Here is a 25,804-nt window from a genome sequence, read left to right on the forward strand (position 1 = left end):
AAATCCTGATGAGAACGCAACCGATAATCCCGCTACTCGTGTCGAAGCCTGTATATGCTTGTACAAAACATTATGATGAATAAATTATGAGCTTATTATCTGTTACCTGCCATGAAAGATCCTGAACCAATCAAGTAGTTGAATACAGAGTTGATTAGATTAAACCATTACACTTCGGGGTGTCAAAATTGGGCATTTGACATCAAATCTTTTGCATTACGTACCAATATTTGTCCTCAGTAATGTCTTGTTACTTGTTTCAGAAATTAGGCGTCGTCCATAATCTTATTCTTTGTAGGAGATAAAACCAAGTAGAATTTCCTTCTTTTGATGAACATCAACTCCAAAAAAAAAAAAATTACATGAGGAGCATTGATTTGTAATAGGCTCAAGAGATCGTAACAACAGCAATGATTTATGGTCCAATTTCTTGGAGTGCGTATGTGGTCACTAAAACTAGGCGGCTACAGCTTTCTTGAATTTAACAATGGACGAGGTCGGAGGATAGTATCTGACCAATTAGCCTTGTGAGTATCGGAAGGACTAGTTCAAACTGGAGAGTATGAAATGGAAGAATATGGAGTGCAGGAATCCTGGAGGTGTCTCATCAGTAAAGATTTAGGATCATCACCAAAGTGGTTGAAGCCATCATCTCTTAACAAGAAAGGTGAAGTTATACTAATAATAATGAGAACGAATTGGATATCTACAATCTGAAAGACAATACAGTATTTAAGAATCTTGTGAGATTTGAAAGAAGAAATAGTAGTTTCCTGACACATCCAGTAATTAGACCGTGACGATGCAGAGAGTTCAATATGTATTCAGAATGTAAGTTTTGAAACACGTAGCACCACTCTATTACGCATTCTTTTGTATGAATTTGATTGAATATTATGAATGCAATAAAATGATCTTGCCTGGCTGCTGCATTGACTCTAATGTTTGCTTTGTTCCATTGATCATAGCTTCAATGTTTTTTGTGATCCTTACTCTTATTTCTGAATTGAAACATTAGCAAGAAAAATCATTTCCACTGGGAAAAAAAGAGCATCAACTTCTGTTATTGTTGTTCTGCTAAGACAGTGACTGCTGGAATATTGCACTAGGGCAAGTGCGAATTGTTTAACCATGATTTTAGTTGTCAGGAGAGCTCATAGAGTCAATTGTTGGAAACTTTTTATGGTGACCTGCTGCTCATCTTAGCTTGATTATGAATGCTGAAAATGTGATAGGCTTTTCTAAACTGTATTCAGAATTACTTCCAAAAACATGTGATTAGCAATGTCATAAGTGCAGGCTTGTTGATATATCATCCACTTGTACTGAAGTATTTCTACAAATTTCTTAACAGCAGTCTCAGTTGCAGTTGATCATCCACTTATGTTTCTTGCATATTCGTTTTCTTTGGTCTCGTTTGAGTCTCATTTTTATATTGCAACTATTTCAACTTCTTGTTGTTATTGTTGAACTTGCGGGAAAATTTGGAAACAAATAGAATACAGAGAAGAGGGGAGAAGAAAAATAGATAGCAGAAGGAAAGGAAACAGGTGAAGAAAAGAAGATGAATGATCTAGGCCTGAAGAACAAGTTTCTTGCCTAGAATCAGGTCATCGGTGAAAAAATCAGCCTCTTTCCTGTATGTTCCCCTGCCAAAGTCAAGGTTGTAAGAATCTGCAAGACCTTCCACGAGGTCGAATTCGGGTTCCCATCCAAGAACATGCTTTGCTTTGTCAATCGAGGCAAAGAAATGCTGCATTAAACACAAAACAGAAAGTAGTTGTTACCATGTTTTAAGCTAACAACGTTAATTGGGCATCGAAAATTCTGTCAGAAATTACCTGGTCACGGAATGGAAACGCCTTCTTTTTCCCGAAGTCAAAATCTTTAGGGTTGTAGTGAACAATCTCAGGTTCTGGGAACCCAGCAGCCTGAGAGAAAAAAGATCAAACGATATTGTCAGATACGTTAATTCAGCAAAAAAGCCACAGAAAGAGCTACAAAACTTTAACTACCTAGTATATAGTCAGTAGTGCATAATCAAGAATTACCTTCGCACATGCCTTTGCTAATCCATCAAAGGTGACATACTTCTCTCCTGATATGTTAAATACTTGCTGGCTGGCCTTTTCATTACCAAGAACCTGAATGAAAGCCTTTGCCAAATCCTGGGAATTTTGAACTCATCAGGTCAGAAACTTGCTTTCATGTTACTCGTGCCAAAGTGGCTTTCAGAATAACTGAAATGCATGATGGAATCGAAGATTTTCTTACCTTTACATGACCAAGTTGAGTCATTTGAATTCCTGAGTTGGGAATTGGAATCGGGCGGCCTGCTTTCAACCGATGAAAGAACCACTCTTCAACAGGGTTGTAGTTTAAGGGCCCATAGATGTAGACTGGTCTTATAGAAGTCCAGTTGACGCCCCTTGATTCTAGTAAGCTCTCTGTCTCAAGCTTTCCCTTGTGCCTGCTCTTTGGATCAACTGCATCTTTCTGTAACCAGACAATACCTAGTTAGAAGAGATATGTTACCAGAAGATTCAGAAAAAGAAAACCTGTTCTTCGCGATTGTTCAATGAGTTTCATAAGTACTGCTATCAGACCTACCTCGCTGTGCGGTAAAAGATCAGATTTGAGGTAAACTCCAGCTGAAGAGCAGTATATGAACCTGGGAATTAACAGAACTTCAGATTTCCAAAGACAGCAGCAGTTATGGAAAGGCTACAGAGTTTGTAAAGTTTCCTGATTTCTTATAACTTAACTATAATTCATCCAATTTCACCTGCATGATATTTAAATAGAAAAGACAAGATTTTGAGCATGTAATTAAACAAGAGTTTTTCTATTGAATTTCTGCCGAAGAACTGAGATGCTTATGCAGCATGCAATTCTGAAATGTTGAATTTCTCTTATGTAGCAATATTAAAGATTGGCTGTATCATCTAATTGTGTTGAAGATAACAAATGTGGTTTTGCATGAGATGCATGGAAGCTATCAAGGTTTAGGGAATTTCATTATGATGTGGCTGTATCATCTTATGATGCATGAAAATGAATCAAACCCATACCCATGCCGAAATTCGAAACAAGTGACATAGGACCAATTGAAGGCTCCATAAAAGCTAGCAATAAAATGCTCATGCACATGACTTCTAGAATGGTAAACAAAATCATAAAAAAACTGTTGAGAGCTTACTGTTCTAGCTTTGGTAGCGCATCCAGTATAGGTTCAACTTCAACTGCCTCGCGGCCTAAAAACATTTCGAAAAGATAAATAGGTATCAGAAGTAAATAGCAGAACATTTTTCCAGAATTCATTGCTGTAAAGCAAAGAAAAGATGTGCTGATAAGACATTGCATACCATTAATGTCATAGACAACATCAAAGCCTTTTGCAGCAAGACTGGTTTTCACAAATTCAAAATCCTTCCTGTCTCCTTTCAAATGCAAGATCTAGAAAATCATGATCAGTAACTAACATCTTAACCTACTGAGTCTAGCACTAGCACCTTCATTTCCTTACAGATGAAACCAATAACAAGCAAGAGTCTTTTCATCCCCATTAGGGTAATAAATACCTTGGAAGAAAAATCAGCATAATCCTGGTCTGATTCACCTGGCAATTGTTGAGTAATTGGTGCTTTACCTCTGGTAAACAAGGTCACCTGCCAAGAAGCACCACTACAGTTATTTTCCATTGAAAATTGATGGATTCCAAAACGTGAAAAATTGAAAGAAGATACTAAAAACAGCTAAGGATAAGACTACCTGATGACCCTCTTTGACAAGAAGTCTAGACAAAAACACACCAATGAATCTAGTGCCTCCCATTATAAGAATGTTCTTGGAACTTGATGCTGAAACTTGTAATGCTCCCTTTGTCTGCCATACCCTTCTCTTACACTGCAAGAAGAAGCACACAACTGTTAAGACATTATTAGACATACACTAATCTTAAGCAAATAAAGAGATAAACAGAAAGACATACCTGAACTTGAGAGTGGAGTCTGGTGCCATTGAAGTCAGAGAGAGAGGAAGGAAGAAGAGAGAAAGAAGGCTGAGTTTGCTGCTGCACAGCCGCCAACCTAGCCATGGTATGCTTGTACCTCTCTAGTCTCTACTACTACTATCCTCTCTTTGCCTTTCCAAGTTTCTTGAAACAGAAATTTGAAAGTTTCTGGTTCTGCCCCGTCTTTCCTTTTCTTTTATTTATTTTTTCTTGGTTTCTAACAATTTAGGATAAGACAGTGACTCAATCATCCACTCCACTTCGGTTATATCCACAGCCTCTCATTCATGCACAACATCACGACCTCTTGTTCTGTTTAAGTAACCTACTGTATCGGTGACCCGTGTGACACCATGTACCAGTAAAAAATATTTGAGAATACAAAAAGGATGCTCTTGATGATAATGATATTAAAAAAAAGCAAGAAAAAACTTATACTCGTTTTATTAACTCGATCACCAATAAAATTGAATAGTTTAATAATTTGAATTTAAATTATAAAAAACAATAATAAATGAACTAAAAAAATATTTTACAACAGTCAATTAAAGTAAAAAGTCATTAATATCATACCCAAGAAAAAAAAAAGAGGAAAAAAATCATCCGAAACCTACTATCACTCTATTGTGAACATCACTTATCACAAAGGTCTAAATAACAGCATCAGAAAAGGTTGCATGTGTAGCTAGAATAATATCCTAGAAAAGCAAACCAAACAAAAAATCCAAAGTAACCTAATTAAATAGAAAAAAATGTTAAAACATATCCATAAAGGAGATGCCAAGACGAGGCAAGAAAGAAGAAGAAATGTCTGCCGATTCCAAATCAAAGTTTTTCTCAGTGCATGTGTTACATATTCATAAGAGGAGACACTACGATAAAGCCAACGCTACCCTAAAATGACTTGTTTTATCCCTGGAATCAATCACACGTGCCGTCCAAAAATGGTGGAGTGCTGACGCGTGCTAAGCAGGCATCCCTAATTTTTTTATATTTTTTTATAAATACTAAACTGCCCTTTTCCCGCCTCAATAATAACAAAAAGATCAATTACACAATAACAAGATTACCCTATGGCCCTAGGCTTAAGAAAATAAACTCAAAAGGGAAAGTAGTTCTTTTATCTGTGCTTCTAAAAATGAAAAGACAAAAAAAATTCCTCATTATCAGTCAGTTTTTTTCTAATTTCTAAGGTAATATGATAGTGTTTTATTGTGCAAAATAAAATAAAAAGACAAAAGTACTCCTTTATAGAAGACAAACATATTTTTTCTTTTAAGGGCATTGATGTAATTCTATTATGCAAAAAGAACATAAAAATTGTATCAACCAGAGTAAAGGGGTTAAATTATATATTTGTAAACATGAAGGATTAAGTTATAATTATATAAACAATCCAGAGACTAAAGGATAAGTTACTCTTTATGTCTTGCCCACGGCAGAAATTGACATTTTCCAAGACAAATATGAGCCAACACTCTCCTTTGATATTTTTTTTATTAAATGTATGGTTTGGGAATTGGGACTCAATTAAGAATGAGTATATCTATTTGTGACTAAATTGAAGTTTTTGTTTTTCCTTAAATGGAATTTGGGTAATTAGAATAAGTAAAACTAAAAGGACTGATTCATAAATATGAAGAATTGAATATATTGTATCCACGCGGAAAACGTAAACAAAAAGGTCCCTAACCGAAACTCTCTCCTTGAATCAACAAACTCACAGAGCAAACGAGAAGAAGAAGAAGAAGAAGAAGACAATCTCTAAATGGATCCTATCCGGGTGAGTTAACCCACTCTCTTTCTCATAATTTTCTCTACAATTCATTGCATCCTGTAGCATACAATTTTGGGGCTCGATTAACCTTCTAACTTATGCATGAATTTGTACTGTTTATTAGATCTGTTTTTTTATTGGAGATTATGAGCTGGAATATTGTGTTTTTGAGAAATCCAATGATCTTGATGTTGAGTTGCACTGTAAGTGCCCATGTGATTGGTTTTGATCTGTCAAGCCAAGGTTTTTGATGGGCCAATTTCGAGATTGACAAAGGCATTGTAAGTCTCATGTGGGGGTCAGTTTGGAGAAAGAAAAAGGCCTTTTGTTGTGTTTAGTGAAGACCCAATTGGGATATTGCATTTGTTTTTCATGGTTTGGTGGTTTCGATAGAAACTCATATGGGATTTTGAGCTTGCTTTGTTTCGTATAATCATTTTAATCGATCCCCGAATGAGAAATTGCAGTTGTGTTAAGTCATTTTAATGGATACCGAATGATGTATTTAGTTTGTTTTCAATGTGGTGAATCATTTTAGTAGAAATCAGGTTGGGATATTGTTTTGTTTTCCTTTGTGTTGGTGATGAAGGATTCAGTAATTTACTATGTAGTCAATGATCAAGATCTTTAATTTTTGGCAGAGAATTCAAATCTTATAGCATATATTTGCTGTCTAATTTTTTAATTCTGAGATTTCTTTTGGAGTAACGATAAGGACTGAATTAATGAAATTTGGAATGAGAGAGTGTAGTGCTTCTTCTAGCATGTCTTCCCCTTTGTTGTTTTCGGTTCTATGAGATGGGAGTATTGTTATATATATGAAGTGGAAATCCTGATTGGGATTTTATTGAATTTTGTTATTCCATGTGAATAATTTATGTTTAACTCTCTTGACAGCCCCCTGTTGAAAATTATGCCAATCCAAAGACATGTTTCTTTCATGTTCTCTTTAAGGTATGTCACGTATCTAATTTGTGTTCACAAGCGTAGCTTTTTTGAGTTAACATCAATAGAACATAATGACAACCTTGTGTTTCTTGTTTTCTGCAGGCTGGAGCTTTGGCATTTTACATACTGTCTACTCTGTTTTTTAATAGCTTTGTCATCATTTTTGTGGTGACTGTGCTTCTTGCTGCTCTTGATTTTTGGGTGGTTAAGAATGTGAGCGGTCGGATTCTAGTTGGCCTTAGGTGGTGGAATGAGATAAATGATCTGGGTGAGAGTGTGTGGAAATTTGAATCCCTTGACCAAGAGGTCAGTTTCAAAACTCTTGTTTGATTGTTTGATTTTCAAAATGAATCTCATCCATGTTTATCCTTGTTTTTGCATTAGTCATTGGCCCGGATGAACAAGAAAGACTCGTGGCTGTTCTGGTGGACTCTTTACCTAGCAGTAAGTAAATAAGATTTTATTGTTGTGTGGTACTGACTGAAAATATCCTTGGCATGTCATAATTGTAAAACATTTGGGATTGGATGTACAAAGAATACTAGTCAAGATCTAAAGAAATGCAAGATAGTTCACAGCTGAAAGGAAATTAAACTATTCATCTCTTTTTTACAAGATCCTGATTGAAGAATGTTTATAAGTTGTTATAGAATGGTCTTTTCTGGTTGTGGCTGTTTGCACTTTTTTGATTGTTGAAATTCAGATATAAACTCATCTATGGTTTTCCTCTCTTTGTACATTTGATCTTTTGTTTTCCTCTCCTTTCTACATTTGATCTTGTTTGCCTTTAACGTTGTAGGCAGCTGCCTGGATTGTGCTTGGAATTTTCTCTCTCATAAGGTTTGAACCAGATTACTGCCTCATTGTTGGAGTATGCTTGACTCTCAGCATTGCAAACATTGTTGGCTTCACCAAATGTCGCAAAGGTGAGCAAGGAGACTTTTTTTTTTTTTTTGGTTTTCAGAGTTTGTATCATTTGCTTAAATTTGTCTTTAGTGCTGTTCATTAGGTCGGGTACTGTTCTTATCCATGTATTTCCCATGTGGAAAGTAGATGTGGACCATAGGAACTTGAAATTTCCATTGGTGTAGATGAATCTGACCCAGCCTTCAAGGACCTTGTTGAGGCTGTGACACTAGGTTTTGATTGATCACTAGCATACCCTAAATAAAATGCCAAGATAGGCAAGGCATTGATGGGTTCCCAAGTGACACAGCTTCACTGCTGAGTACATTACTAGATAAACCTATCAGATGCCCAATATCTGCATCATGATGCCATCGGCCTCATTAGCTGTTCTGCTTTGAACCTATTAACTTGTCATTAGGATCAAGATCAAATTAACTTCAGAGTTGAGTTGAATTAGCTCTTATGCTATTTTAGATAATATAACCTCCTTCTAGGCAAGTGTGTGAGGGAGGGGAAAACTAAACAATTGGTATGATTGCAGATCCGTCACAGAAACATAAATATGGATGAACTTAGTTGCTGCTTGCACTGTAACTCATTTTGATTAAATTACTCTGTGCTTGTGCTGGTACTATAGAATTATCAACGAATTCTATTGCAGCTAACAATGTTTCTAGTACCTTAACTGTTTCTATAATGTTGATCACTCGGGTCTGTTACCTAACCTCCTTTGGTTATTTTATTCATTTTTTTTTGTAATTATCAGCAAAGAAATAAAAAGTTATTCTTCTTTCTTTTAGATGCCAAGAAGCAGTTCCAGCAGTTCGCAACCCAGACCATTGCATCTCGAGTCTCATCTACCATACAGTCAGCATTCAGTGTTGTATGAGACATGCATTGCAGAAGGTGGGCATAAAGCGAAAATGCTGGCACTTGTGCAAGAGACGTTGAAAATTGGTGTGGCAGTATACAAACTGGGCAGCATTGAGTCGGCTGATTCTTTAAAATTCTGTAGGATACAGTATATATGTTTTGTTGACCTCTGAGACAGTTAATGATTTGTGTAATGAATTACGAAAACTGACAATGTTAGAAAAATAATTTTGCTGTTGAGTGTAATTAATATCATGTTTTCAGCTCCCTTTTAGCACAAATGCTTACGATTTACGAACCAGTGAAGCAGTCTTAACGGGCTTCAATGAAACCTATACAATGCTGTTGCGCCAAGAGTAGCGAGAGTAATTATCTTCATATGTTGTCATGCTCAAATCTATCTAGATGACTTATTGACCGATAAAATCAAGCAGCAGGACAAGCAAAGCAGGCTGAACAAAAGACAGAACAGGTCTTTAGAACAAGGCCCGACAAAACTCTCCAAAGCATCTGGAAAGCATAGGCATAACAATAGATTAAACCCAGTTACGAAAATAAATATATCGATAATAGATTTGACACTAAACAAGAAGCTAGTAAAACACAAATCTCAACTCCAGGAACAAAAATAAGTATGCCCTAAAGAGCTAGTCTAAGTTTCATGCTCTGTCAAGTCTTTTGTTTCTTTCAAGGGTTGACTCTTCTTCTATGTTTTGCTTTACACGGTGCTGTGTTCGATTAGAAAAATGAAGAAAGAAACATAAAATAAATTAAATTTGGAATAGTTTTGTAATAAATTTTTGTTTTCAAACTAGGAAAAAGGACTCCTCTGTTTGTTTGTTACTTTAAACAAGAGAAAGTGGCTTTACTCGCTCAATCCTCTCTTTTGTTTTAGGAAGAGACACTAACTTTTTATTTGTTCCAAAATTTTATTTATCAAAAAACACATAAATAAAATGAGATTTTTATAATTTGGCTAAACCTCAAGTAAATCCCCCAACTATATAAGGCTTCTCAATTGAGCTCTTAAACGATTTTTTGTTGCAATCAGATTCTTGTTTTGAGAACATTATCAATTGAATCCCTCTATTCAGATCCATTAATGACTTCCATATATGTTTCAGGAGTTTGTCCGTGACCATAGAAAAATTGCTACGGATTCAAATCAAAATAAATAAATAAAAAACTCAATAGAGATTTCTAAATACTCAAAGGGTCATTTTAGATAAGAAAACTTATTTGAGGACTAAAATGAGATTCAAGTTATAATTAGAGGGCCATTTCGACGTTTTCCCTTGTAGTTCTTACCGAACTCATTCACAGAAAAACCGTTCGAAATACCTTTTTGCTTACTGCCTTACTCCCTCTAATTCTCTTCTCCACCTCCATCCTCCAAAGATCAAGAAAATAAGCAGCAGCACAGAGAGAAATGTTGCAGTGTATATTTATACTTTCAGATTCCGGGCAAGTCTCAAAATCCATCAAAAACAAATCTTTCAAATCCATAAACAATAAATCCTTCATCTTTATTTGATCTGATTAATATCACCAACTGAATTTTGTGTGTTTTGTGTGATATTTTGTGACAGGGAGGTAATGCTAGAGAAACAGCTAATTGGGCATAAAGTAGATAGATCCATTTGTGCTTGGTTTTGGGATCAAGTCATTTCTCAAGGTGATTCCTTTAAGGTACTTTTGAAGCTTTAACATTGTTTGCTGGATTTGTTTTGCAATTTTGGAATATGGGTTTGGTATAATCTGATTTTTTTTTTTTTGTGTAATTCATGTTTATATTAGCTTCTTTTTCAGAGTTTTAACTTCTGGGTTTGATTTTATTCTTATTTTTGTGTAATTGAGGTTTATTTTCTCTGTTTGTGGCATGTTTAGTCTCAAGCTAGTATCTTTTTGGGTTTCATTCTGGTACCTGTGTGGCTTTTAACAATGTTGTTTTGCTTCATTTTGGGATTTAAACTTCTGGATCTGATTTCAATCTTAGCTTTGGTCTAGGATTCATGTTTATAGTTTTTGCCTTGTTTTCTTAAAGGTTTTTTTTTTTTTTCAATTGAACTTTTGAGTTGTTTCCAGTTTTTCTATGTTGTTGTTGCTATTGCCATTGTGTTGTATTTTTCATTTCCTCTTCTGTTGTTTTGATAGCAACAATCAGTTATTGCATCACCAACGCATTACTTGTTCCAAATTGTCCGGGAGGGAATCACTTTCTTAGCTTGCACTCAACTTGAAATGCCACCTTTGATGGGCATTGAGGTAGATATTGTTAGCTTTATGTGCTTTGTGATTGCAGTGTGATCATGTATGTGTTGAAATCCTTGCCCTTTATCTACTAGATTTTCAGTTTCTTTGCAGAGTAGCTGATGTCCTCTCAGATTACCTTGAAGGGTTGAATGAAGATGTGATAAAGGATAACTTTGTCATTGTGTATGAGGTACTTTTCTGCATAATGTTTTATATTCGGTCGTTATTCTAGTTTCTTGATGTAAATTAATAGAATAACATAATTTCTTGCTATATTTTGGGATTATATGGAAATGCCTGGTCTGAGAAGTGGTAATGACTCATGTATAGGACCCAATTACTAGTGATTAGACTGTTTTTTTTGGGACTTCAGAGAAAGGTTTCAGCACTATGCTCGAGGATCAACCTTAATATTTGTTTGAAAATGGTCATGGCTCGTGTATAGGATCCAATTACTAATGATTAGACTGTTTATTTTGGTACTTCAGAGAAAGGTTTCAATAGTATGCTCGAGAATCAACCTTAAGATTCGTTTGAAAATATAAAGCCAGTCTTTCAATACATTATGTCTCTAATTAATAGTAATTACACTGTTTTTACACGTGTCCTCTATATTATATGGTATTAAAACCAAAAGATGACATATTTCACCTTATATATGAACAATACAAAACTGTGTTTGCAGCTTGTATTTTTAATAAATTTTACAGTGAAAAAAATTCTGAATAGAAGATTGAAAATAAAGGTGCTTTTCTTTCATTTTTATTTCATTGGTTGAGGTTAAAAGGGGTAAATTCAGAATCTGAAAGTTCTCGTTTGGTTCAAGATTTTTCCTCCTTTCCCTGGTTTTTTTCCCTATTTTGTGGTCACAAACCAGCATTTTAATTAAAATTTGCAGCTTTTGGACGAGATGATAGACAATGGCTTCCCCCTGACCACAGAACCTAATATCCTGAGGGAGATGATAGCTCCACCAAATATTGTGAGCAAAATGCTGAGTGTTGTGACTGGTAACAGTTCAAATGTGAGTGATACTCTTCCAGGTGCAACAGCATCTTGTGTTCCGTGGAGAACAACAGACATAAAATATGCTAACAATGAAGTTTACGTTGATCTTGTTGAAGAAATGGATGCAATTATAAATAGGTACAGCTATGTTCTTAAAAATTTTCTAGGAAATTAATTGGTTGTACAGCTCCCATGAACTGGTTATTTGAGTGTCTCCATATACATGGTTATAATTCAACGTGCATAATTTTGAGTTTTCCTATAGATACTTTGCATATGACTTGACATTACAAAGAGTCTCCATTACAAATTATTTGCCACTAGTACATAACAAATGGGGAATGAGACTATCTCATGAGTATCACTAGCTGTCTGACTGCCTCAATATGTTTCTTGTATTGAATGCAGATCTGGAGTGTCACTTGCCATTCTTTGGTGTTGAGAATATTATGTTACTATTTTGATTTTTCACTTCCATTCGAATTATTTTACTTTAGAGGCTCTCTGAAACTCCATGTCAAGTAAAGGTCTAAGAAATTTGCTTCTATGGTTGTTATTATTGAATGTTTCTTATATTTATCCTGTATGGTTTCATACTTGAAGTGGCTAAGCAATCTTCTCTTTCAAATGCATTTTTCAGGGACGGGGTCTTGGTAAAGTGTGAGATTTATGGTGAAGTTCAAGTAAACTCCCATATCACAGGTGTTCCTGAATTGACTCTGTCATTTGCAAACCCATCTATTATGGATGATGTCAGATTTCATCCCTGTGTTCGGTTTCGACCATGGGAATCCCATCATATCCTATCATTTGTGCCTCCTGATGGGCTGTTTAAGCTCATGAGTTACAGGTTCATAGTGTCTAACACATCCTAAAAGTTTTTTTTCTTTAGTGCCAGTTTGTGATCATTTTAGCTTTTACTAATTTGAGGCTTTCCTATCATGTAATATAATCTTCAAGATAGATCTGTTTGGGAAAGATGCGGACAATACTTAGAGTTTTATGTCTCTTACTTCTCAGTCACTTTGTCCACATGTATACTGTAGTTTTTCTATTTAAATTATTTATCTCCTTTATCCAGGGTTAAAAAGTTGAAAAGTACCCCGATATATGTAAAGCCACAGATTACATCTGATGCTGGGACCTGCCGCATCAATGTGATGGTTGGAATACGAAATGACCCTGGAAAGATGATTGACTCAATAACAGTGCAATTTCAACTGCCTTCATGTGTTTTATCAGCTGACGTGACTGCAAATCATGGAGCAGTGACCGTCTTCACAAACAAGGTAACTTCCTGATACCTTTAATGTTTGGTGAGAAAAATTATCTAGACACCTTTCATTATGCACCGCAAAAAGTAAAAAAAAAAAAGAAAAGATAATGAAAAGGCTAATTCAGTGCCACTCTTTTGAACATTTATATTATTACATGACAAATCTTCGATTGCAGCTGAGTTATAAAGAAGGGCTGTGAATTTTATTTTCTTGGTTTAAAAATGAAAAAGGAAAATTCTTACAGGCTGGATTCTATCCTTCTTTGTTTTTTTACATGGCTGATTTTGGTTATTACAGCCGAGTTTGATTATTTAGTTTGTTAACATGTATGTGCAGATGTGCAATTGGTCAATTGATCGAATACCGAAAGATAGAGCCCCTGCATTGTCTGGAACACTCTTGCTCGAGACAGGATTAGAGCGCCTTCATGTATTTCCCACATTTCGAGTGGGTTTTAGGATCCAGGGTGTTGCCCTTTCTGGCCTGCAATTAGATAAACTGGATCTCAGGGTTGTACCAAGTCGTCTTTATAAAGGCTTTCGAGCTCTCACAAGATCAGGACTATATGAAGTTAGGTCATAGATTTTTGTATCCGATCAAGAAAAATTCCAATTTGTTTTGCTGCGTGGCATATGATTTTTTGTTGTTGTCATGTATAATAGTATGAATGCCAGTTGATCCATGTAGTTACACGATACTTTCAGAATTTCCAATTTGGACTCGTATAACATTTTTTTTAACAAAGTTAATTGTGATTGTTTTTTCATCACTGAAAGCGTTGGCTCTCATTGTCAGTCCTTTCTCTGTTTCTAGATGTTGCATTCCCGTCACAAAAAGTCCTGCAGTGTCCCTGTGGACAAACTCAGGACAATTAAACGTTGAGACTCTCATCACCAGAATAGTTTAATATGCAGGAGTGATGCACTGAAGATAGAGGATGGAACATGTTCCGTATCAACTTGATAATACTACAAACACCGGAGGAATGATGCAATGAAGAAAACATTATTGCAAGACAAATTTGACATTGGATATAGATCTAACTATCAATTTGACACTTCCAAATAAAAAAAAAATGAAAGCAGCACAGGCAACAACAAAAACAATGAATCCAACGTCCAAAATGTTGGATAAATCTATAAGAACTCAACTAATCAAACAGTCACTTTATTCACTCTGAAGGAATCCATGACTTGGCGAAGATCATTTTCCTCTTCTACAAATACATTTTCTGGTGTCTGTAATCTTAGCTCATACAGTCTGTTGTTTTCAACTCCAAGAACTGACAGATACCGCCGGTTCCATTCCAAACGAACTACTCTTTCTTGAGGCATAACAGCCAGTTCATTGTTATTTGCGTAGGACTTGATGTTTACCTGATAACATGATGGTCTGATTAGAAACAATTCTATGCACTTCAAAGGAAAATAATCTTCACCGCAATAATCACTAGCTAATAAGCTCTGTCATGCATGCGAATGACTTCTTTCGATACATAACAACTTACCTCAACCTGGTAATAAAGCTTTCCATCATCAGCGACTCTTGAGGATGTTGAAATAATATTTGAGTCACGCATGACGCCAAGTCTAGTAGACATGAACTCAGTCAAATACTGCTTAAGTACTTTTTTTCCAGCTTCTTCTGGAGGACCCAAGTCTTCAACACTCTTGTACTTTGATGATGAAGGAGACGACAACTCCACCGAGAGATTTTCATCAAGAACAAAAGGATCCCTGAAGAATATATCAGCTCCTGCACCTCGAACTTGAATCCAATTCTGAGGGTACTTCAATGAATACCCATCAAATTGATCAATGTATTCCCTGAACCCAACAGACTGTTGAGCAAATGCAATATTGTTGAAACCAACTTCTGAGAAAATGTAACTTGACAAGATCAATGCCATTGCATTTCTCCTTGGAACTGCAAAAGCTTTAGTCTGATTATGTATACGTTGTGAGAAGCAATTTGAAGTGGCTTAATGATAAGACAGAAAGATGCATATCAGATAAGAAAATGGGGATATTTTATCATCCAAAAAACATTCAGGGTACAGCAACATAAAAACACATAACCCATTTCATAACACAAAGCTACTTAATAAGAAGACTAAAGGTAACATCGTCATGAGATCAAAACCTACTCTCTAGCTTCTTTTTTTATATTTCACATTTGGGTTCCTAGCTACAAATGGGGATTTAACCATGGAAAGCACACCAAATTCAAGTTTCATATCAAGAACAAAGAAGTAACCATGAAAGGGAAAAGCAAGAGGCACGAAGGAAAGGGACTGTCTGAATGAGAAATTATAGTTTTTTGAAAGACAAGACATACCAGTTGTTTGTTGTGAGGAATAGAGCTGAAGCAAGTGGAATTGGGCGAGATGGGCATTGAGCAACTGAGCCAAGTAGGGCGCGAACGAGTAGGGTGGGTAAGTTGAGTTGGAGGAGGAAACGAGTCAAGAATTCTTGCCATTTCTTGATGAGTTTGTGACATACAAACCACTGTCAGTGTGTTTTGTTGAGAGGGGATAGAAAGGTCGAGGATGAGATGGAGTAGGGTCAAAGAACACGTGTTTGAATTGTATTGGACAACTGATTTAGTTTTCTAACAAGGCATTACATGGGCCTTCATGTTAAGACCTGACCCAAAATAAAGCGTTTAGATTTTCAATCTAGAGCCCATTATGTTTGTTTATTGCACTGTTATTAAAACCAGACCTGGCCCAAGAAAAGGTCCAAAAGGTAGTAGTAGGAGACGAGGGATGGTTAGCCCTGGTGCCCTCAACAAAGGGATAAGGCCATTGACGTGGCTTCCCCTAGTTTGTTTGGTACACCCCCAACAACGACAAGTCAATTTGACCTTTTCCACCATTGTTGAATGAAGGAGCCATGTCTTTCTCCGTGGCCACCCTCAAAAACCATGTGCTTTTTTGTATACTTGGTCATGGTTCAGCTGTCCTTTTTCCATGTCATTCTGGATAAACTCAATTGTCTTTTGATTTCCATTCTTTGGTCCACTTTTTTCATTTATAGCGTGAGTTAATTTTGATAACTTAATCCAACTTCACTGTTGTTTTTCTTTAAAATTTTATCCAAAATGAAGTGTTCTTGACAATTCTTTTTTAAAAAAAACTAAACAACAATGTTTTGATTGGTTTGATCAGGCTCGAATTTTAACTTAACCACCAAGTATTAGCTTGGGAAGGTAATCCAAGTTAACTCCCTAGATGATTCAACGTCAAATGTACAGCGACTTCTTCAAAAAAAAAAAAAAAAAAACAAGAAGAAAAAGCAGTGAACATCAATCTTGGAATTGCAAAATGCAGTCTTGGATTTTGGAATGAAGGGGAAAAATACAGGACCCAAAAGTTGAGAAAAAGTGCAATCCAATGGGAAATTTTCAGTGGTGGGGAGTTTCCATGGCTGCTAGCGGTGGACAGAGAGGGAGAGATGACAGGAATTGGAGGGCAATCTCTGTGCACGTCACTGGCACTTATCCATGAGCCATGGCCCATGATCATGAGACCTCAAAACCCTAATATCCACAGATATAAATGGCCAAAACAAACACTTCCAAAGATATGTGAGTAGACTATGGTTAAAGCCAAAATTGAACTCCAATTCATGAGCAGCCATTGGCTAAACTCACATCCATGGCCTATGGGGATGTGAGGGGCTCTTGTTTTTCTTTGTTTAGTTTGGTGAGTGGGAGGATAACATTCTCGGCAATCCTCAAAATACCCAATTTTGTCCCTCGAGTTTGAGAAATTCTCAATTAAATCTTTCATCCGTATAAATTATACTTTTTTTTTTAGGGAATGTAACCTTTTTTTTTGTTCAGAAATTCTAAACACGAAACTCTAATTAAGAGATCGAAATTATTTGTACAAAATCAAAACAAAAATTTGTTTTCGGGTAAAATTAATATTATTCCAATAGTTGCCGTACATTTTTTAGGTTTTACCACATGCTTTTGAGCCTCTCTTTCCATTCTTTTGTTGTGCTTGTAAGGAATAATGAACCGGTCAACAATAGTTAAAGAGCTAAGTTGTAAGGTTTCCAGATGTAAGGACTAAGTTATAACAGTGCAAGAACTTTAGGGACTAAACAACTTTTATGTTAGAGGTATTATAGCCATTTTATAACCTTGACTAGAAATCCACAACCTTCTTCCATCTTTGCTATTATCACAATGACCAAGACAAAATCTTCCTTCTTTACAACAGCCTATATTTGAAACGACAAGAGTTTTCATGTTCTCTTCCTTCAGACACCAAAATCTATTGTCAAAGATCACCAATTTCTCTCTTTTTCTCTGCCTGTGAGCTCAATTCAAAATCTAGTATCGTTTTTGTTCATTGAAGTTTGAATCTTTTCTTGCTTGTAAATGCAAAAGATAAAACTTTTTTTTCCTCATATCTTGACAATTAAAAACGCACAAGCTTTTTGCTTCAGCACATTTTTTATTTGTGTTATTTGGTTCTTGACTCTATGAATACTATTAGTATTATTGGCAATTCTACAATGAAACCCTCTTGTAGATTTCTTATATCTACGAAAAATCCAGTCTTTTTTAAGCGCCATCATAGTTTAACAAGCAATTTATCTGGGAATCAGTTTAATTTTGATAAAACCAAGCAGTTATTGACCTGCCCTTTTAGAATCTTGGGGTTCAAAACCATTTTCAATGAATCCCGGAAATCTTTTTGTGTTCCCAATATCAGTTCTGGCCAATCAAGGCTTATAGCACGAGATAGTAGGGCGGTTTCTGTTGTTGCTAGTGTTGCCTCACAATTCAGGGAGTTATCAACGTCTGTTGAGACCAGAGTGAATGATAAGAATTTTGAGAGAATTTTTGTGCAAAATGGGATTAGTGTTAAGCCTTTGGTGGTTGAGAGGATTGATAAAGATGAAAATGTTTTAGGGGATGAAGAATCTAGGCTAGGGGTTCTTGTTGATGATGGTGAAAGTGTAAATAGAGACGATTTGGATGGTGGCCAAGGAGTTGAGATCGTTAGTACTAAGAGGGAAGAGAGTGATATAGAAAAGGAAGCATGGAAGTTGTTGAATGATGCTGTTGTTATGTATTGTGGGAGTCCTGTGGGGACCGTGGCCGCAAATGATCCAGGGGATAAGATGCCATTGAATTATGATCAGGTGTTTGTTCGTGATTTTGTTCCTTCAGCTCTCGCCTTTTTGCTTAGAGGAGAAGGGGAGATTGTGAAGAATTTCTTGCTTCATGCCTTGCAATTGCAGGTAACATTCCAGGCTGCTTTTGTATGCTTGTTTGGTCTATCCTTTCATTGTTCCGCATGATAATTTCTTAGTTATATCATTCTTCTAGTTTGAGCAGTATTAAGATGCCTGATTTATGCGTGACAAGTTATTAATGAGGATCTGTTTACAAGTCATGAAATACGCCTATTTTCCTTGTCGACCATTATGGTTTACAAAATTTAGTATGAATGTCAACTTGCAAAACTTGGTAAACTTTTTAATGATGATCAGAGCATTCAAATGCCATCTAATACTAAATTTGCTGTTTCTCAAGATTTGATTTGTTATCCTTGTTATCGGTTATAATTTGTTATGTGTTCTTTTCATCTTTCAGACTGACCTTTCTTTAAGGTTTCTGCGTATTGTTCATATTAGCTAACCATATCATTGAATGCATAGAAAGTTTTTATATTTGATGTTCTGAAAATCACACAAAAAAAAATTGTTTTTGTTTTATCATAGAGTTGGGAGAAAACAGTGGACTGCTATAGTCCAGGACAGGGGCTGATGCCTGCCAGTTTTAAAGTCAGAACAGTGCCTCTTGATGACAATAAACTTGAAGAAGTTTTAGATCCTGATTTTGGCGAATCAGCTATTGGCCGTGTTGCACCTGTGGATTCTGGTTAGTATATTGCACCTCTTTGAACATTTCGAATCTAAAAATTGCCATGGTACTTGAATTTGATTTTAGTTGTTAGAGTCCAACTTCTGTAGCTGTAATATATTCCAGGAGACAACTATTGATCCTAGTAGTTCGCTGATTCTTGTTGATTAATAGCATCTGTGTTTCTTCTTTTCTTTCTTGATAGGGTTGTGGTGGATTATTTTATTGAGGGCATATGGGAAACTCACTGGTGACTATGCTTTACAAGAAAGGGTGGATGTTCAGACTGGAATAAAACTGATCTTAAACTTATGCTTAGCTGATGGGTTTGATATGTTTCCTTCTCTTCTAGTCACCGATGGCTCCTGCATGATAGATCGGCGGATGGGGATCCATGGACACCCCCTTGAGATCCAAGTGAGTTATTTCCATACCTTTTCCTTTTGGAGACTGTTGGTTGGTAATTGGACCTGGGCTATTTATGTTGTCACTGCATTTCTGTTTCCACGACAATGGAATATACATAAACATATTGTTAGTGTGGTTTGTTTCCTTCTAATATGCTTTTTTTAGTTAAATTCAAGCAATGTGGAGTTTTGCCCAGTTGAAAATTTATGGCTCTGTTGTGTATGAGTTTGGAGGTTCCATAACCTATGTATCTCTACATTGCTTTTAATTGTTATGTGTGGAAATTGAGTCTGGTTTATGAACTACTTTCCAACTTTCTGCAAATGTAATGAGTGAAAGCTCTATAGAATGCAGCTGTGAGGTATGCTGGCTTAATGATATGAAAAACTTAACTTTCTCCGTTTGCTTGTGCCTTTGGTCTATTATATATTTCTCATATCTACAATGCTCTTTTAAACATTGCTCTGGTGCTGCTTTTTTTTTTGTTTACATGAATATAGAATGTTAGTCAGTAATCACCCAGCTATATGTACAAGTTATTTTTTTTCTTTCATTTTTTTATGCTTATTCATCTATGGTTTACCTTACAACCACAAGTCTCTTTCTGCAGGCCTTGTTTTACTCTGCTTTACGGTCTTCCCGTGAGATGCTAGTTGTAAATGATGGATCAAAGAATTTGGTGAGGGCTATCAACAACAGGCTCAGTGCATTGTCATTCCACATTAGAGAATACTATTGGGTAGATTTGAGAAAGATCAATGAGATATACCGGTATAAAACAGAAGAGTATTCTACAGAAGCCACCAACAAATTTAATATTTATCCTGAACAAATTCCATCATGGCTCATGGATTGGATACCTGAGGAAGGTGGATACCTGATTGGCAATCTGCAGCCAGCTCACATGGATTTTAGATTTTTCACTCTTGGAAATCTTTGGTCTGTTGTTTCATCTTTGGGTACCCCAAAACAAAATGAAGCTATTCTAAATCTGATTGAATCCAAATGGGATGATCTTGTGGGAAACATGCCTCTTAAGATATGTTACCCTGCTTTGGAGTCTGAGGATTGGCGTATAATCACTGGCAGTGACCCTAAGAACACGTGAGTGTCTAAAATTTTGGCCTAAACTCTCTGTGCATGTGCATGCATTGTTCAATTTAGAATTTCTATAAACTCTAAAATTTCTCTATTTGATTGTACATTGCAGCCCTTGGTCATATCATAATGGTGGGTCATGGCCAACACTTCTGTGGCAGGTACATTTGACTTTATTTGCTATATGTATGTTTTGCTAAGGCTTAACAAATTTGATTTGGAACCAGCAGACGAGCATGCAATGCTGATTCATACTCAGTAAACCTTCTGTAGTTTTGTTGGGTTAAATGGAATCTAGTTTCTAAAGGTTTCTGGTTAGTCATGCTAATGAGAAAAGAGTCATGGGAAACCCCCCCTCCCCCCTCTCAAAAAAAAAAAAAAAAATCCAAAGTGTCACCATAATTCGGAAGTAACATCAATGTTGGTGGTCCAAAGATGTATGATTTTTGTGTTTGGACCTTTCATGTGATGGCTGTTTCTTTTGTCCTTGAATCTCTTGATTGATCCCTGCCCTCTGAATTCTTTCCGTTTTGCTTTCAGTTCACATTGGCATGCATGAAGATGGATAGAATGGAACTAGCTCAGAAGGCTATTGCTTTGGCCGAGAAGAGACTTCAAGCTGACCATTGGCCAGAGTATTATGACACCCGAAGTGGGAAGTTTATTGGAAAGCAATCCCGACTTTACCAAACATGGACGGTTGCAGGTTTCCTGACATCAAAAGTTCTCTTGGAGAATCCAGAGAAGGCTTCCTTATTATTCTGGGATGAGGATTATGATCTTCTTGAGTTCTGTGTTTGTGGGCTTAACACAAGTGGCCGGAAGAGGTGTTCTCGAGTCGCCGCCAGGTCACAGATTCTTGTCTAGAATGATGCCATTCTTTTAAAGGCAGAATTTCTGTTACTGTACAGCTATGTTACTAGGATAGACTGATAAAACATTGATTTTCAACCACAAAAGAAACAAGGTATACTAGGAGCAGCGTCTTCACACAACTAGACCATAGATCTAGTTTAATAAAACGTTAATTAGCCGATTAATTAGCTAAGTTGATCGGTGTTGTGCTTTCAATGACCAGTGGGACGAAAGCTTTTATGATTCTTCCCCTTGTCATATTCAGTTTGTATATTTTTACTTTGTTCTTTATAAACACATTTCCAATTTTATCAAGCTAGGTTTTTCTTGGAATTACTTCACCTATATTTTATTTTCTTGTTTAGTGTGCTATACAGTGCATATTGCTGCTAATCACATAACTCGTTTGGATCCCTTTTTATGTTTCGAAAATCTTTATAAAAAAAATTAAATTTTTTATTTTTTTATTTTAAATTAATATTTTTAAATATTTTGATGCGCTATATAAAAAAATAATTTAAATATATATATATATATATATATTATTTTTAAAAACAAAAATAATCACAATCATATTCTTCCAAGTATAGAACTCTCAGGAATTCAAGAAGAGATGTTTTGTTTTTCCTTGTCTGAAAAGATATAAATTTATTTTTAAATTGTTTTATAAAAAGGTTTATTTTATGTTTTTCTAAAAAATATTTCTTGGATTAAAATTCTTACAGCAAGATGGTATTTTTCACAAGGTGGTGTGTCTTGAGTACACTCAATAAGAACTAGAGAATTCGTGAGAATTTTCTTAAGAAAACAGGAAAACTACACCCTTAATTGCAAGGCCAAACTTCGAGAAAATGTTGAATAATTGTCTTGCATTTAGCCTTGTACAATAAACAATATGATCTTCAAAATTTTTCTTTGAAATTCCAGTTCTTTCATGGCTAAAAATAGCGTCTTTGAAGGTGTTGAACGATGGCTTCATAGTCATGACCATTTGCAGCAAAAACTTTACGTCAAGTCCTTGTCTTTTGGGCCCAACAAAAGGAGCCTATAGTAGTCATCTTCTTGTGGAACGGGGACAAATGCCAGATTGAGTTACGTCAGACATCTTCTTGATCTCGAAGCAGACACCAGCATACTCTATACCCTTTCCACACTATAGAATGCTTGAAGTTTAAACTATGAACCAGAAGTGCAGACGATGACAATGTACACTAGACATGAGCACAAAAAGACTACTATCCGCCAATAACTTCCATCCTTTCCCACCCATGATGAAAAACTACCTACAGTGGGCCCAAAACACCCCGACCCAGAAATCAGGTACACCTTTTAATGCAAAGGGTACCTCCATTTTAGCTACAGACCTCTTAAAATCATATTTCGAAAGAGGCCTAACTAGTCAAGCACGCAACTTGTTTGATGAAATGCCTGAAAGAGATGTTGTTGCATGGACGACGGTGATTTCAGGGTACACGCATTGCAATGAATACACTCAAGCATGGAGTGTTTTTGTCGATATGGTTAAGAATGGAAATGACCCACCAAATGCGTTCACAATATCAAGCGTTCTAAAGGCTTGTAAAGGCATGAAGCGTGTTTTTTGTGGGCGTTTGGTCCATGGATTGGCTATTAAAAGAAGGTTTATGGAGGGGTTTATTTATGTGGATAATGCTCTCATGGATATGTATGCTTCTTGTGGTGTCGGAATGAGGGATGCTTGTGTTGTTTTTCACGATATTAAAGAGAAGAATGTTGTGTCTTGGACTACCTTGATTGCTGGTTACACTCACAGAGGCAATGGCAATCGCGCACTTCAAATCTTCCGGGAAATGCTACTGGTAAGTGGATGAACAAACAACCGTAGGAATAAACTCAATCATGCAACGGACTTAACATGTCAAAAGCAGTACTTTAACCATTATAGCACACAGTGGCCTTAGCTTGTTAAGTGGTTTTAACTTTCATGATGCTATGAATATTGTAGTAATGCGTGACTTTGTTGCTTTTATGACAAACAGGACGGAGTAGCATTGAACCCACATAGCATTTCGATAGCTGTTAGAGCATGTGCCTCAATTGGCTCACAGAATTTTGGCAGACAAATACACACAGCGGTGATTAAACATGGGTTTGAATCCGATCTTCCTGTCACGAATTCTATACTTGATATGTATTGTAGGTGTGGATGTTTATCTGAGGCAAACAAGTATTTCAATGATATGACTGAAAAAGATTTGATCACATGGAATACATTAATAGCAGGGTATGAAAGATCGGATTCCATTGAGCCTCTCTTTATATTTTCACAAATGGAGTCTGAAGGTTTTACTCCAAATTGCTTCACTTTTACCAGTCTAATAGCAACATGTGCGAATGTAGCAGCTTTGTGTTGTGGACAGCAAGTTCATGGAGGGATTTTTCGCAGAGGGCTTGACAGAAACCTGGAATTGGCTAATGCCTTGATTGATATGTATGCAAAGTGTGGTAATATATTTGATTCATGCAAAATATTTAGTGAAATGTCTTGTAGAAATTTGGTCTCTTGGACTTCTATGATGATTGGATATGGGGCTCATGGATACGGCAAAAAGGTAGTTGAGTTGTTTGATGAGATGGTCAAGTCAGGCATCAGACCTGATCAGGTAGTGTTTATGGCAGTTCTAAGTGCGTGCAGTCATGCTGGACTAGTTGATCAAGGCTTGAGGTACATCAACTGTATGATAAATGATTATCACATCAAGCCAAATCAGGAGATTTATGGCTGTGTTGTAGATTTGCTAGGGAGACCGGGGAGAGTGGAGGAGGCCTATCAACTAATACGAAGCATGCCATTTATGGCTGATGAGTCTGTTTGGGGTGCACTTCTTGGTGCTTGCAAGGCACATAACTTTTCGAGGTTGGGGAAATTGGCAGCTAAGAAAGCATTGGCTTTGAGACCAAACATGGTAGAGACCTATGTGATGCTGTCAAATATTTATGCTGCAGAAGGCAAATGGGGAGAAGCTGCAAGAATGAGAAAGTTGATGAAGAGAGCAGGGTGTAGAAAAGTGGCTGGGAGGAGTTGGATTGAGGTGCGAAACCAGGTTTACAGTTTTGTTGTTGGAAATAAGATGGGTTCTCATAAAGAGTGGGTTTATGAAGTTCTGGAATTACCTGTACAGCATATGAAAGAGGCTGGCTATGTGCCTGAAGTTGATTGCTTAATACATGACCAAGAAGATGGCACTTGATTAGAAGCTGAGAAAAGATGAAAAACGAAAATTTGAGGGCTATGAAAACTCAACTGTTTGATAAACAATTACCCAAGTTAAGAGAAAATTGGAAAAAGGAGGAAAATGTGATGGATTAAGTAAATTTCAATCTTTCTTGGGAAGTTCATCTGTTGAGTTAGAAATAATAAATGACCCATACCCCTACATATTGCAGGCATCAAACAACACAGGTGCATGGTATTTTTTGTACATTTGATAAATTCATTCTTACCTATCATCAGTGATATTAATTTGAGCTGAATCAAATGGGAGCTGAAATTTGTGACCCCTTATTTTTTGTACTTCACTTTTCCTGTACTGTTTGAATGCAGAAATCTACACACTACTATCTCAAACCAAAATTTCAAAGGAACTTGAGTAATCTTGAGCTCTGTGTAATTCTTTATATGTAATCAGCTTGAAGGTGAACTCACAAACCAAGCAGCGGAAACTTCCACACTTGAGCTGAACATCCAGGTTCTTTCAGGCAATTTGAGCAAAAGTAGCCAACACATATTTTTGTCTATTTCTTGAATCATGGAGGATTCAATCTTCACTGCACATTTGCAGCATAGAGATAATGTGATGCATGGGCTTTAAAATGGAGGATGACAATGGTCAGCACCACTAGAGATGCATCTAACGATCTCAAAGGAGCCTGGTTCAACCTCCAAGCACCTGCAACCAAGTGTCTAGCAAGAAGGATACCATGATAAAGAGCGCATAGTCAGCTGTGGTGTTAATAGTTTCACTAAGATAAACTGAGAAGCTTTGAATCCAGTTTCTGATATAGTCTCTTTGTAAGTCATCTGCACCAGCCTTTCTTCAATCATGTAGGAAAACTTGGGACGAAGACCTTTTCTTCAAAATTTCTTTTGTAATCTAACCATTCTCTTAATTATTCTTTTACTAGAACTAGCTTGCTGGACTTGAACTTATTTTAAAAAGTTACAAATGACATTTACAATTCGCTAGTTACGAGTGCATTTTGTCACTCTCTAAAATCATAAAATTGATAAAAACAAAATTCAATAAAAAAAAAAAGGGAGAGATGAAAAAAAAATATATATTGAAAATACAACAAAACTTTGATGACGACACCACTAATATCGTTAGAAGGATCGAGATGAGATAAATTCAACAATACTAAGAAAAGTCACTACTAGTGACAAGAGTCGGCTACACAAACAACCCAAAAATAAATGAGCTCTGACACTTAAACAGCTCATATAGTCCACTCTATTTATTG

At 36.2% G+C, this 25,804-nt stretch overlaps 6 protein-coding genes across 10 annotated transcripts; 4 read left to right on the top strand and 2 right to left on the bottom strand.

Moving 5' to 3' along the window:
* Positions 1-1,442: 1,442 nt before the first annotated feature.
* On the bottom strand, positions 1,443-4,239 carry LOC118060910 (chloroplast stem-loop binding protein of 41 kDa b, chloroplastic). The gene is made up of 10 exons (XM_035074226.2): positions 3,992-4,239; positions 3,772-3,906; positions 3,582-3,668; positions 3,366-3,456; positions 3,200-3,254; positions 2,611-2,671; positions 2,275-2,496; positions 2,052-2,168; positions 1,842-1,931; positions 1,443-1,753 (listed from the first exon to the last, which is right to left on the bottom strand). Exons 1-10 carry the CDS (start codon positions 4,094-4,096, stop codon positions 1,574-1,576), a joined length of 1,143 nt encoding a protein of 380 aa, XP_034930117.1. The 5' UTR covers positions 4,097-4,239; the 3' UTR covers positions 1,443-1,573.
* A 1,408-nt stretch (positions 4,240-5,647) lies between these two features.
* Positions 5,648-8,782, top strand: LOC118060911 (Golgi apparatus membrane protein-like protein ECHIDNA). Its single transcript, XM_035074227.2, has 6 exons — positions 5,648-5,795; positions 6,687-6,743; positions 6,840-7,043; positions 7,122-7,181; positions 7,537-7,663; positions 8,447-8,782. Exons 1-6 carry the CDS (start codon positions 5,781-5,783, stop codon positions 8,533-8,535), a joined length of 552 nt encoding a protein of 183 aa, XP_034930118.1. The 5' UTR covers positions 5,648-5,780; the 3' UTR covers positions 8,536-8,782.
* A 1,049-nt stretch (positions 8,783-9,831) lies between these two features.
* Positions 9,832-13,826, top strand: LOC118060912 (AP-3 complex subunit mu). 2 transcript variants are annotated; one of them, XM_073404112.1, is made up of 8 exons: positions 9,832-9,987; positions 10,113-10,208; positions 10,674-10,784; positions 10,873-10,962; positions 11,671-11,918; positions 12,421-12,630; positions 12,862-13,069; positions 13,394-13,826. In XM_073404112.1, the coding sequence occupies exons 1-8, from the start codon at positions 9,949-9,951 to the stop codon at positions 13,637-13,639; spliced, it is 1,248 nt and encodes a 415-aa protein (XP_073260213.1). In that variant the 5' UTR covers positions 9,832-9,948; the 3' UTR covers positions 13,640-13,826. The 2 variants fall into 2 exon arrangements, with proteins under 2 accessions (XP_073260213.1, XP_073260214.1); XM_073404113.1 differs by having other exon boundaries at positions 9,927-9,987; positions 10,113-10,194.
* Positions 13,827-14,043: 217 nt separating this feature from the next.
* LOC118060913 (psbP domain-containing protein 1, chloroplastic) lies at positions 14,044-15,604 on the bottom strand. Its single transcript, XM_035074231.2, has 3 exons — positions 15,395-15,604; positions 14,565-14,999; positions 14,044-14,433 (listed from the first exon to the last, which is right to left on the bottom strand). Exons 1-3 carry the CDS (start codon positions 15,554-15,556, stop codon positions 14,212-14,214), a joined length of 819 nt encoding a protein of 272 aa, XP_034930122.1. The 5' UTR covers positions 15,557-15,604; the 3' UTR covers positions 14,044-14,211.
* A 1,376-nt stretch (positions 15,605-16,980) lies between these two features.
* LOC118060914 (alkaline/neutral invertase A, mitochondrial) lies at positions 16,981-21,619 on the top strand. Of its 2 annotated transcripts, XM_035074232.2 has the most exons (6): positions 17,002-18,318; positions 18,802-18,961; positions 19,149-19,360; positions 19,962-20,455; positions 20,562-20,610; positions 20,990-21,619. In XM_035074232.2, exons 1-6 carry the CDS (start codon positions 17,554-17,556, stop codon positions 21,314-21,316), a joined length of 2,007 nt encoding a protein of 668 aa, XP_034930123.1. In that variant the 5' UTR covers positions 17,002-17,553; the 3' UTR covers positions 21,317-21,619. The 2 variants fall into 2 exon arrangements, with proteins under 2 accessions (XP_034930124.1, XP_034930123.1); XM_035074233.2 differs by lacking the exon at positions 20,562-20,610 and having other exon boundaries at positions 16,981-18,318; positions 20,990-21,153.
* Positions 21,620-21,891: 272 nt separating this feature from the next.
* On the top strand, positions 21,892-25,529 carry LOC118060915 (putative pentatricopeptide repeat-containing protein At1g56570). Of its 3 annotated transcripts, none has more exons than XR_004689507.2 (3): positions 21,892-23,142; positions 23,323-24,746; positions 24,888-25,529. XR_004689507.2 is itself a non-coding variant. In XM_035074234.2 (2 exons), the coding sequence occupies exons 1-2, from the start codon at positions 22,522-22,524 to the stop codon at positions 24,532-24,534; spliced, it is 1,833 nt and encodes a 610-aa protein (XP_034930125.1). In that variant the 5' UTR covers positions 21,892-22,521; the 3' UTR covers positions 24,535-25,529. The 3 variants fall into 3 exon arrangements, 1 of the variants encoding a protein (XP_034930125.1); XR_004689508.2 differs by having other exon boundaries at positions 24,973-25,529; XM_035074234.2 differs by having other exon boundaries at positions 23,323-25,529.
* The last annotated feature ends 275 nt before the right edge of the window (positions 25,530-25,804 follow it).

This window comes from Populus alba, chromosome 13, assembly GCF_005239225.2.
Source record: "Populus alba chromosome 13, ASM523922v2, whole genome shotgun sequence".
NCBI lineage: Eukaryota > Viridiplantae > Streptophyta > Magnoliopsida > Malpighiales > Salicaceae > Populus > Populus alba.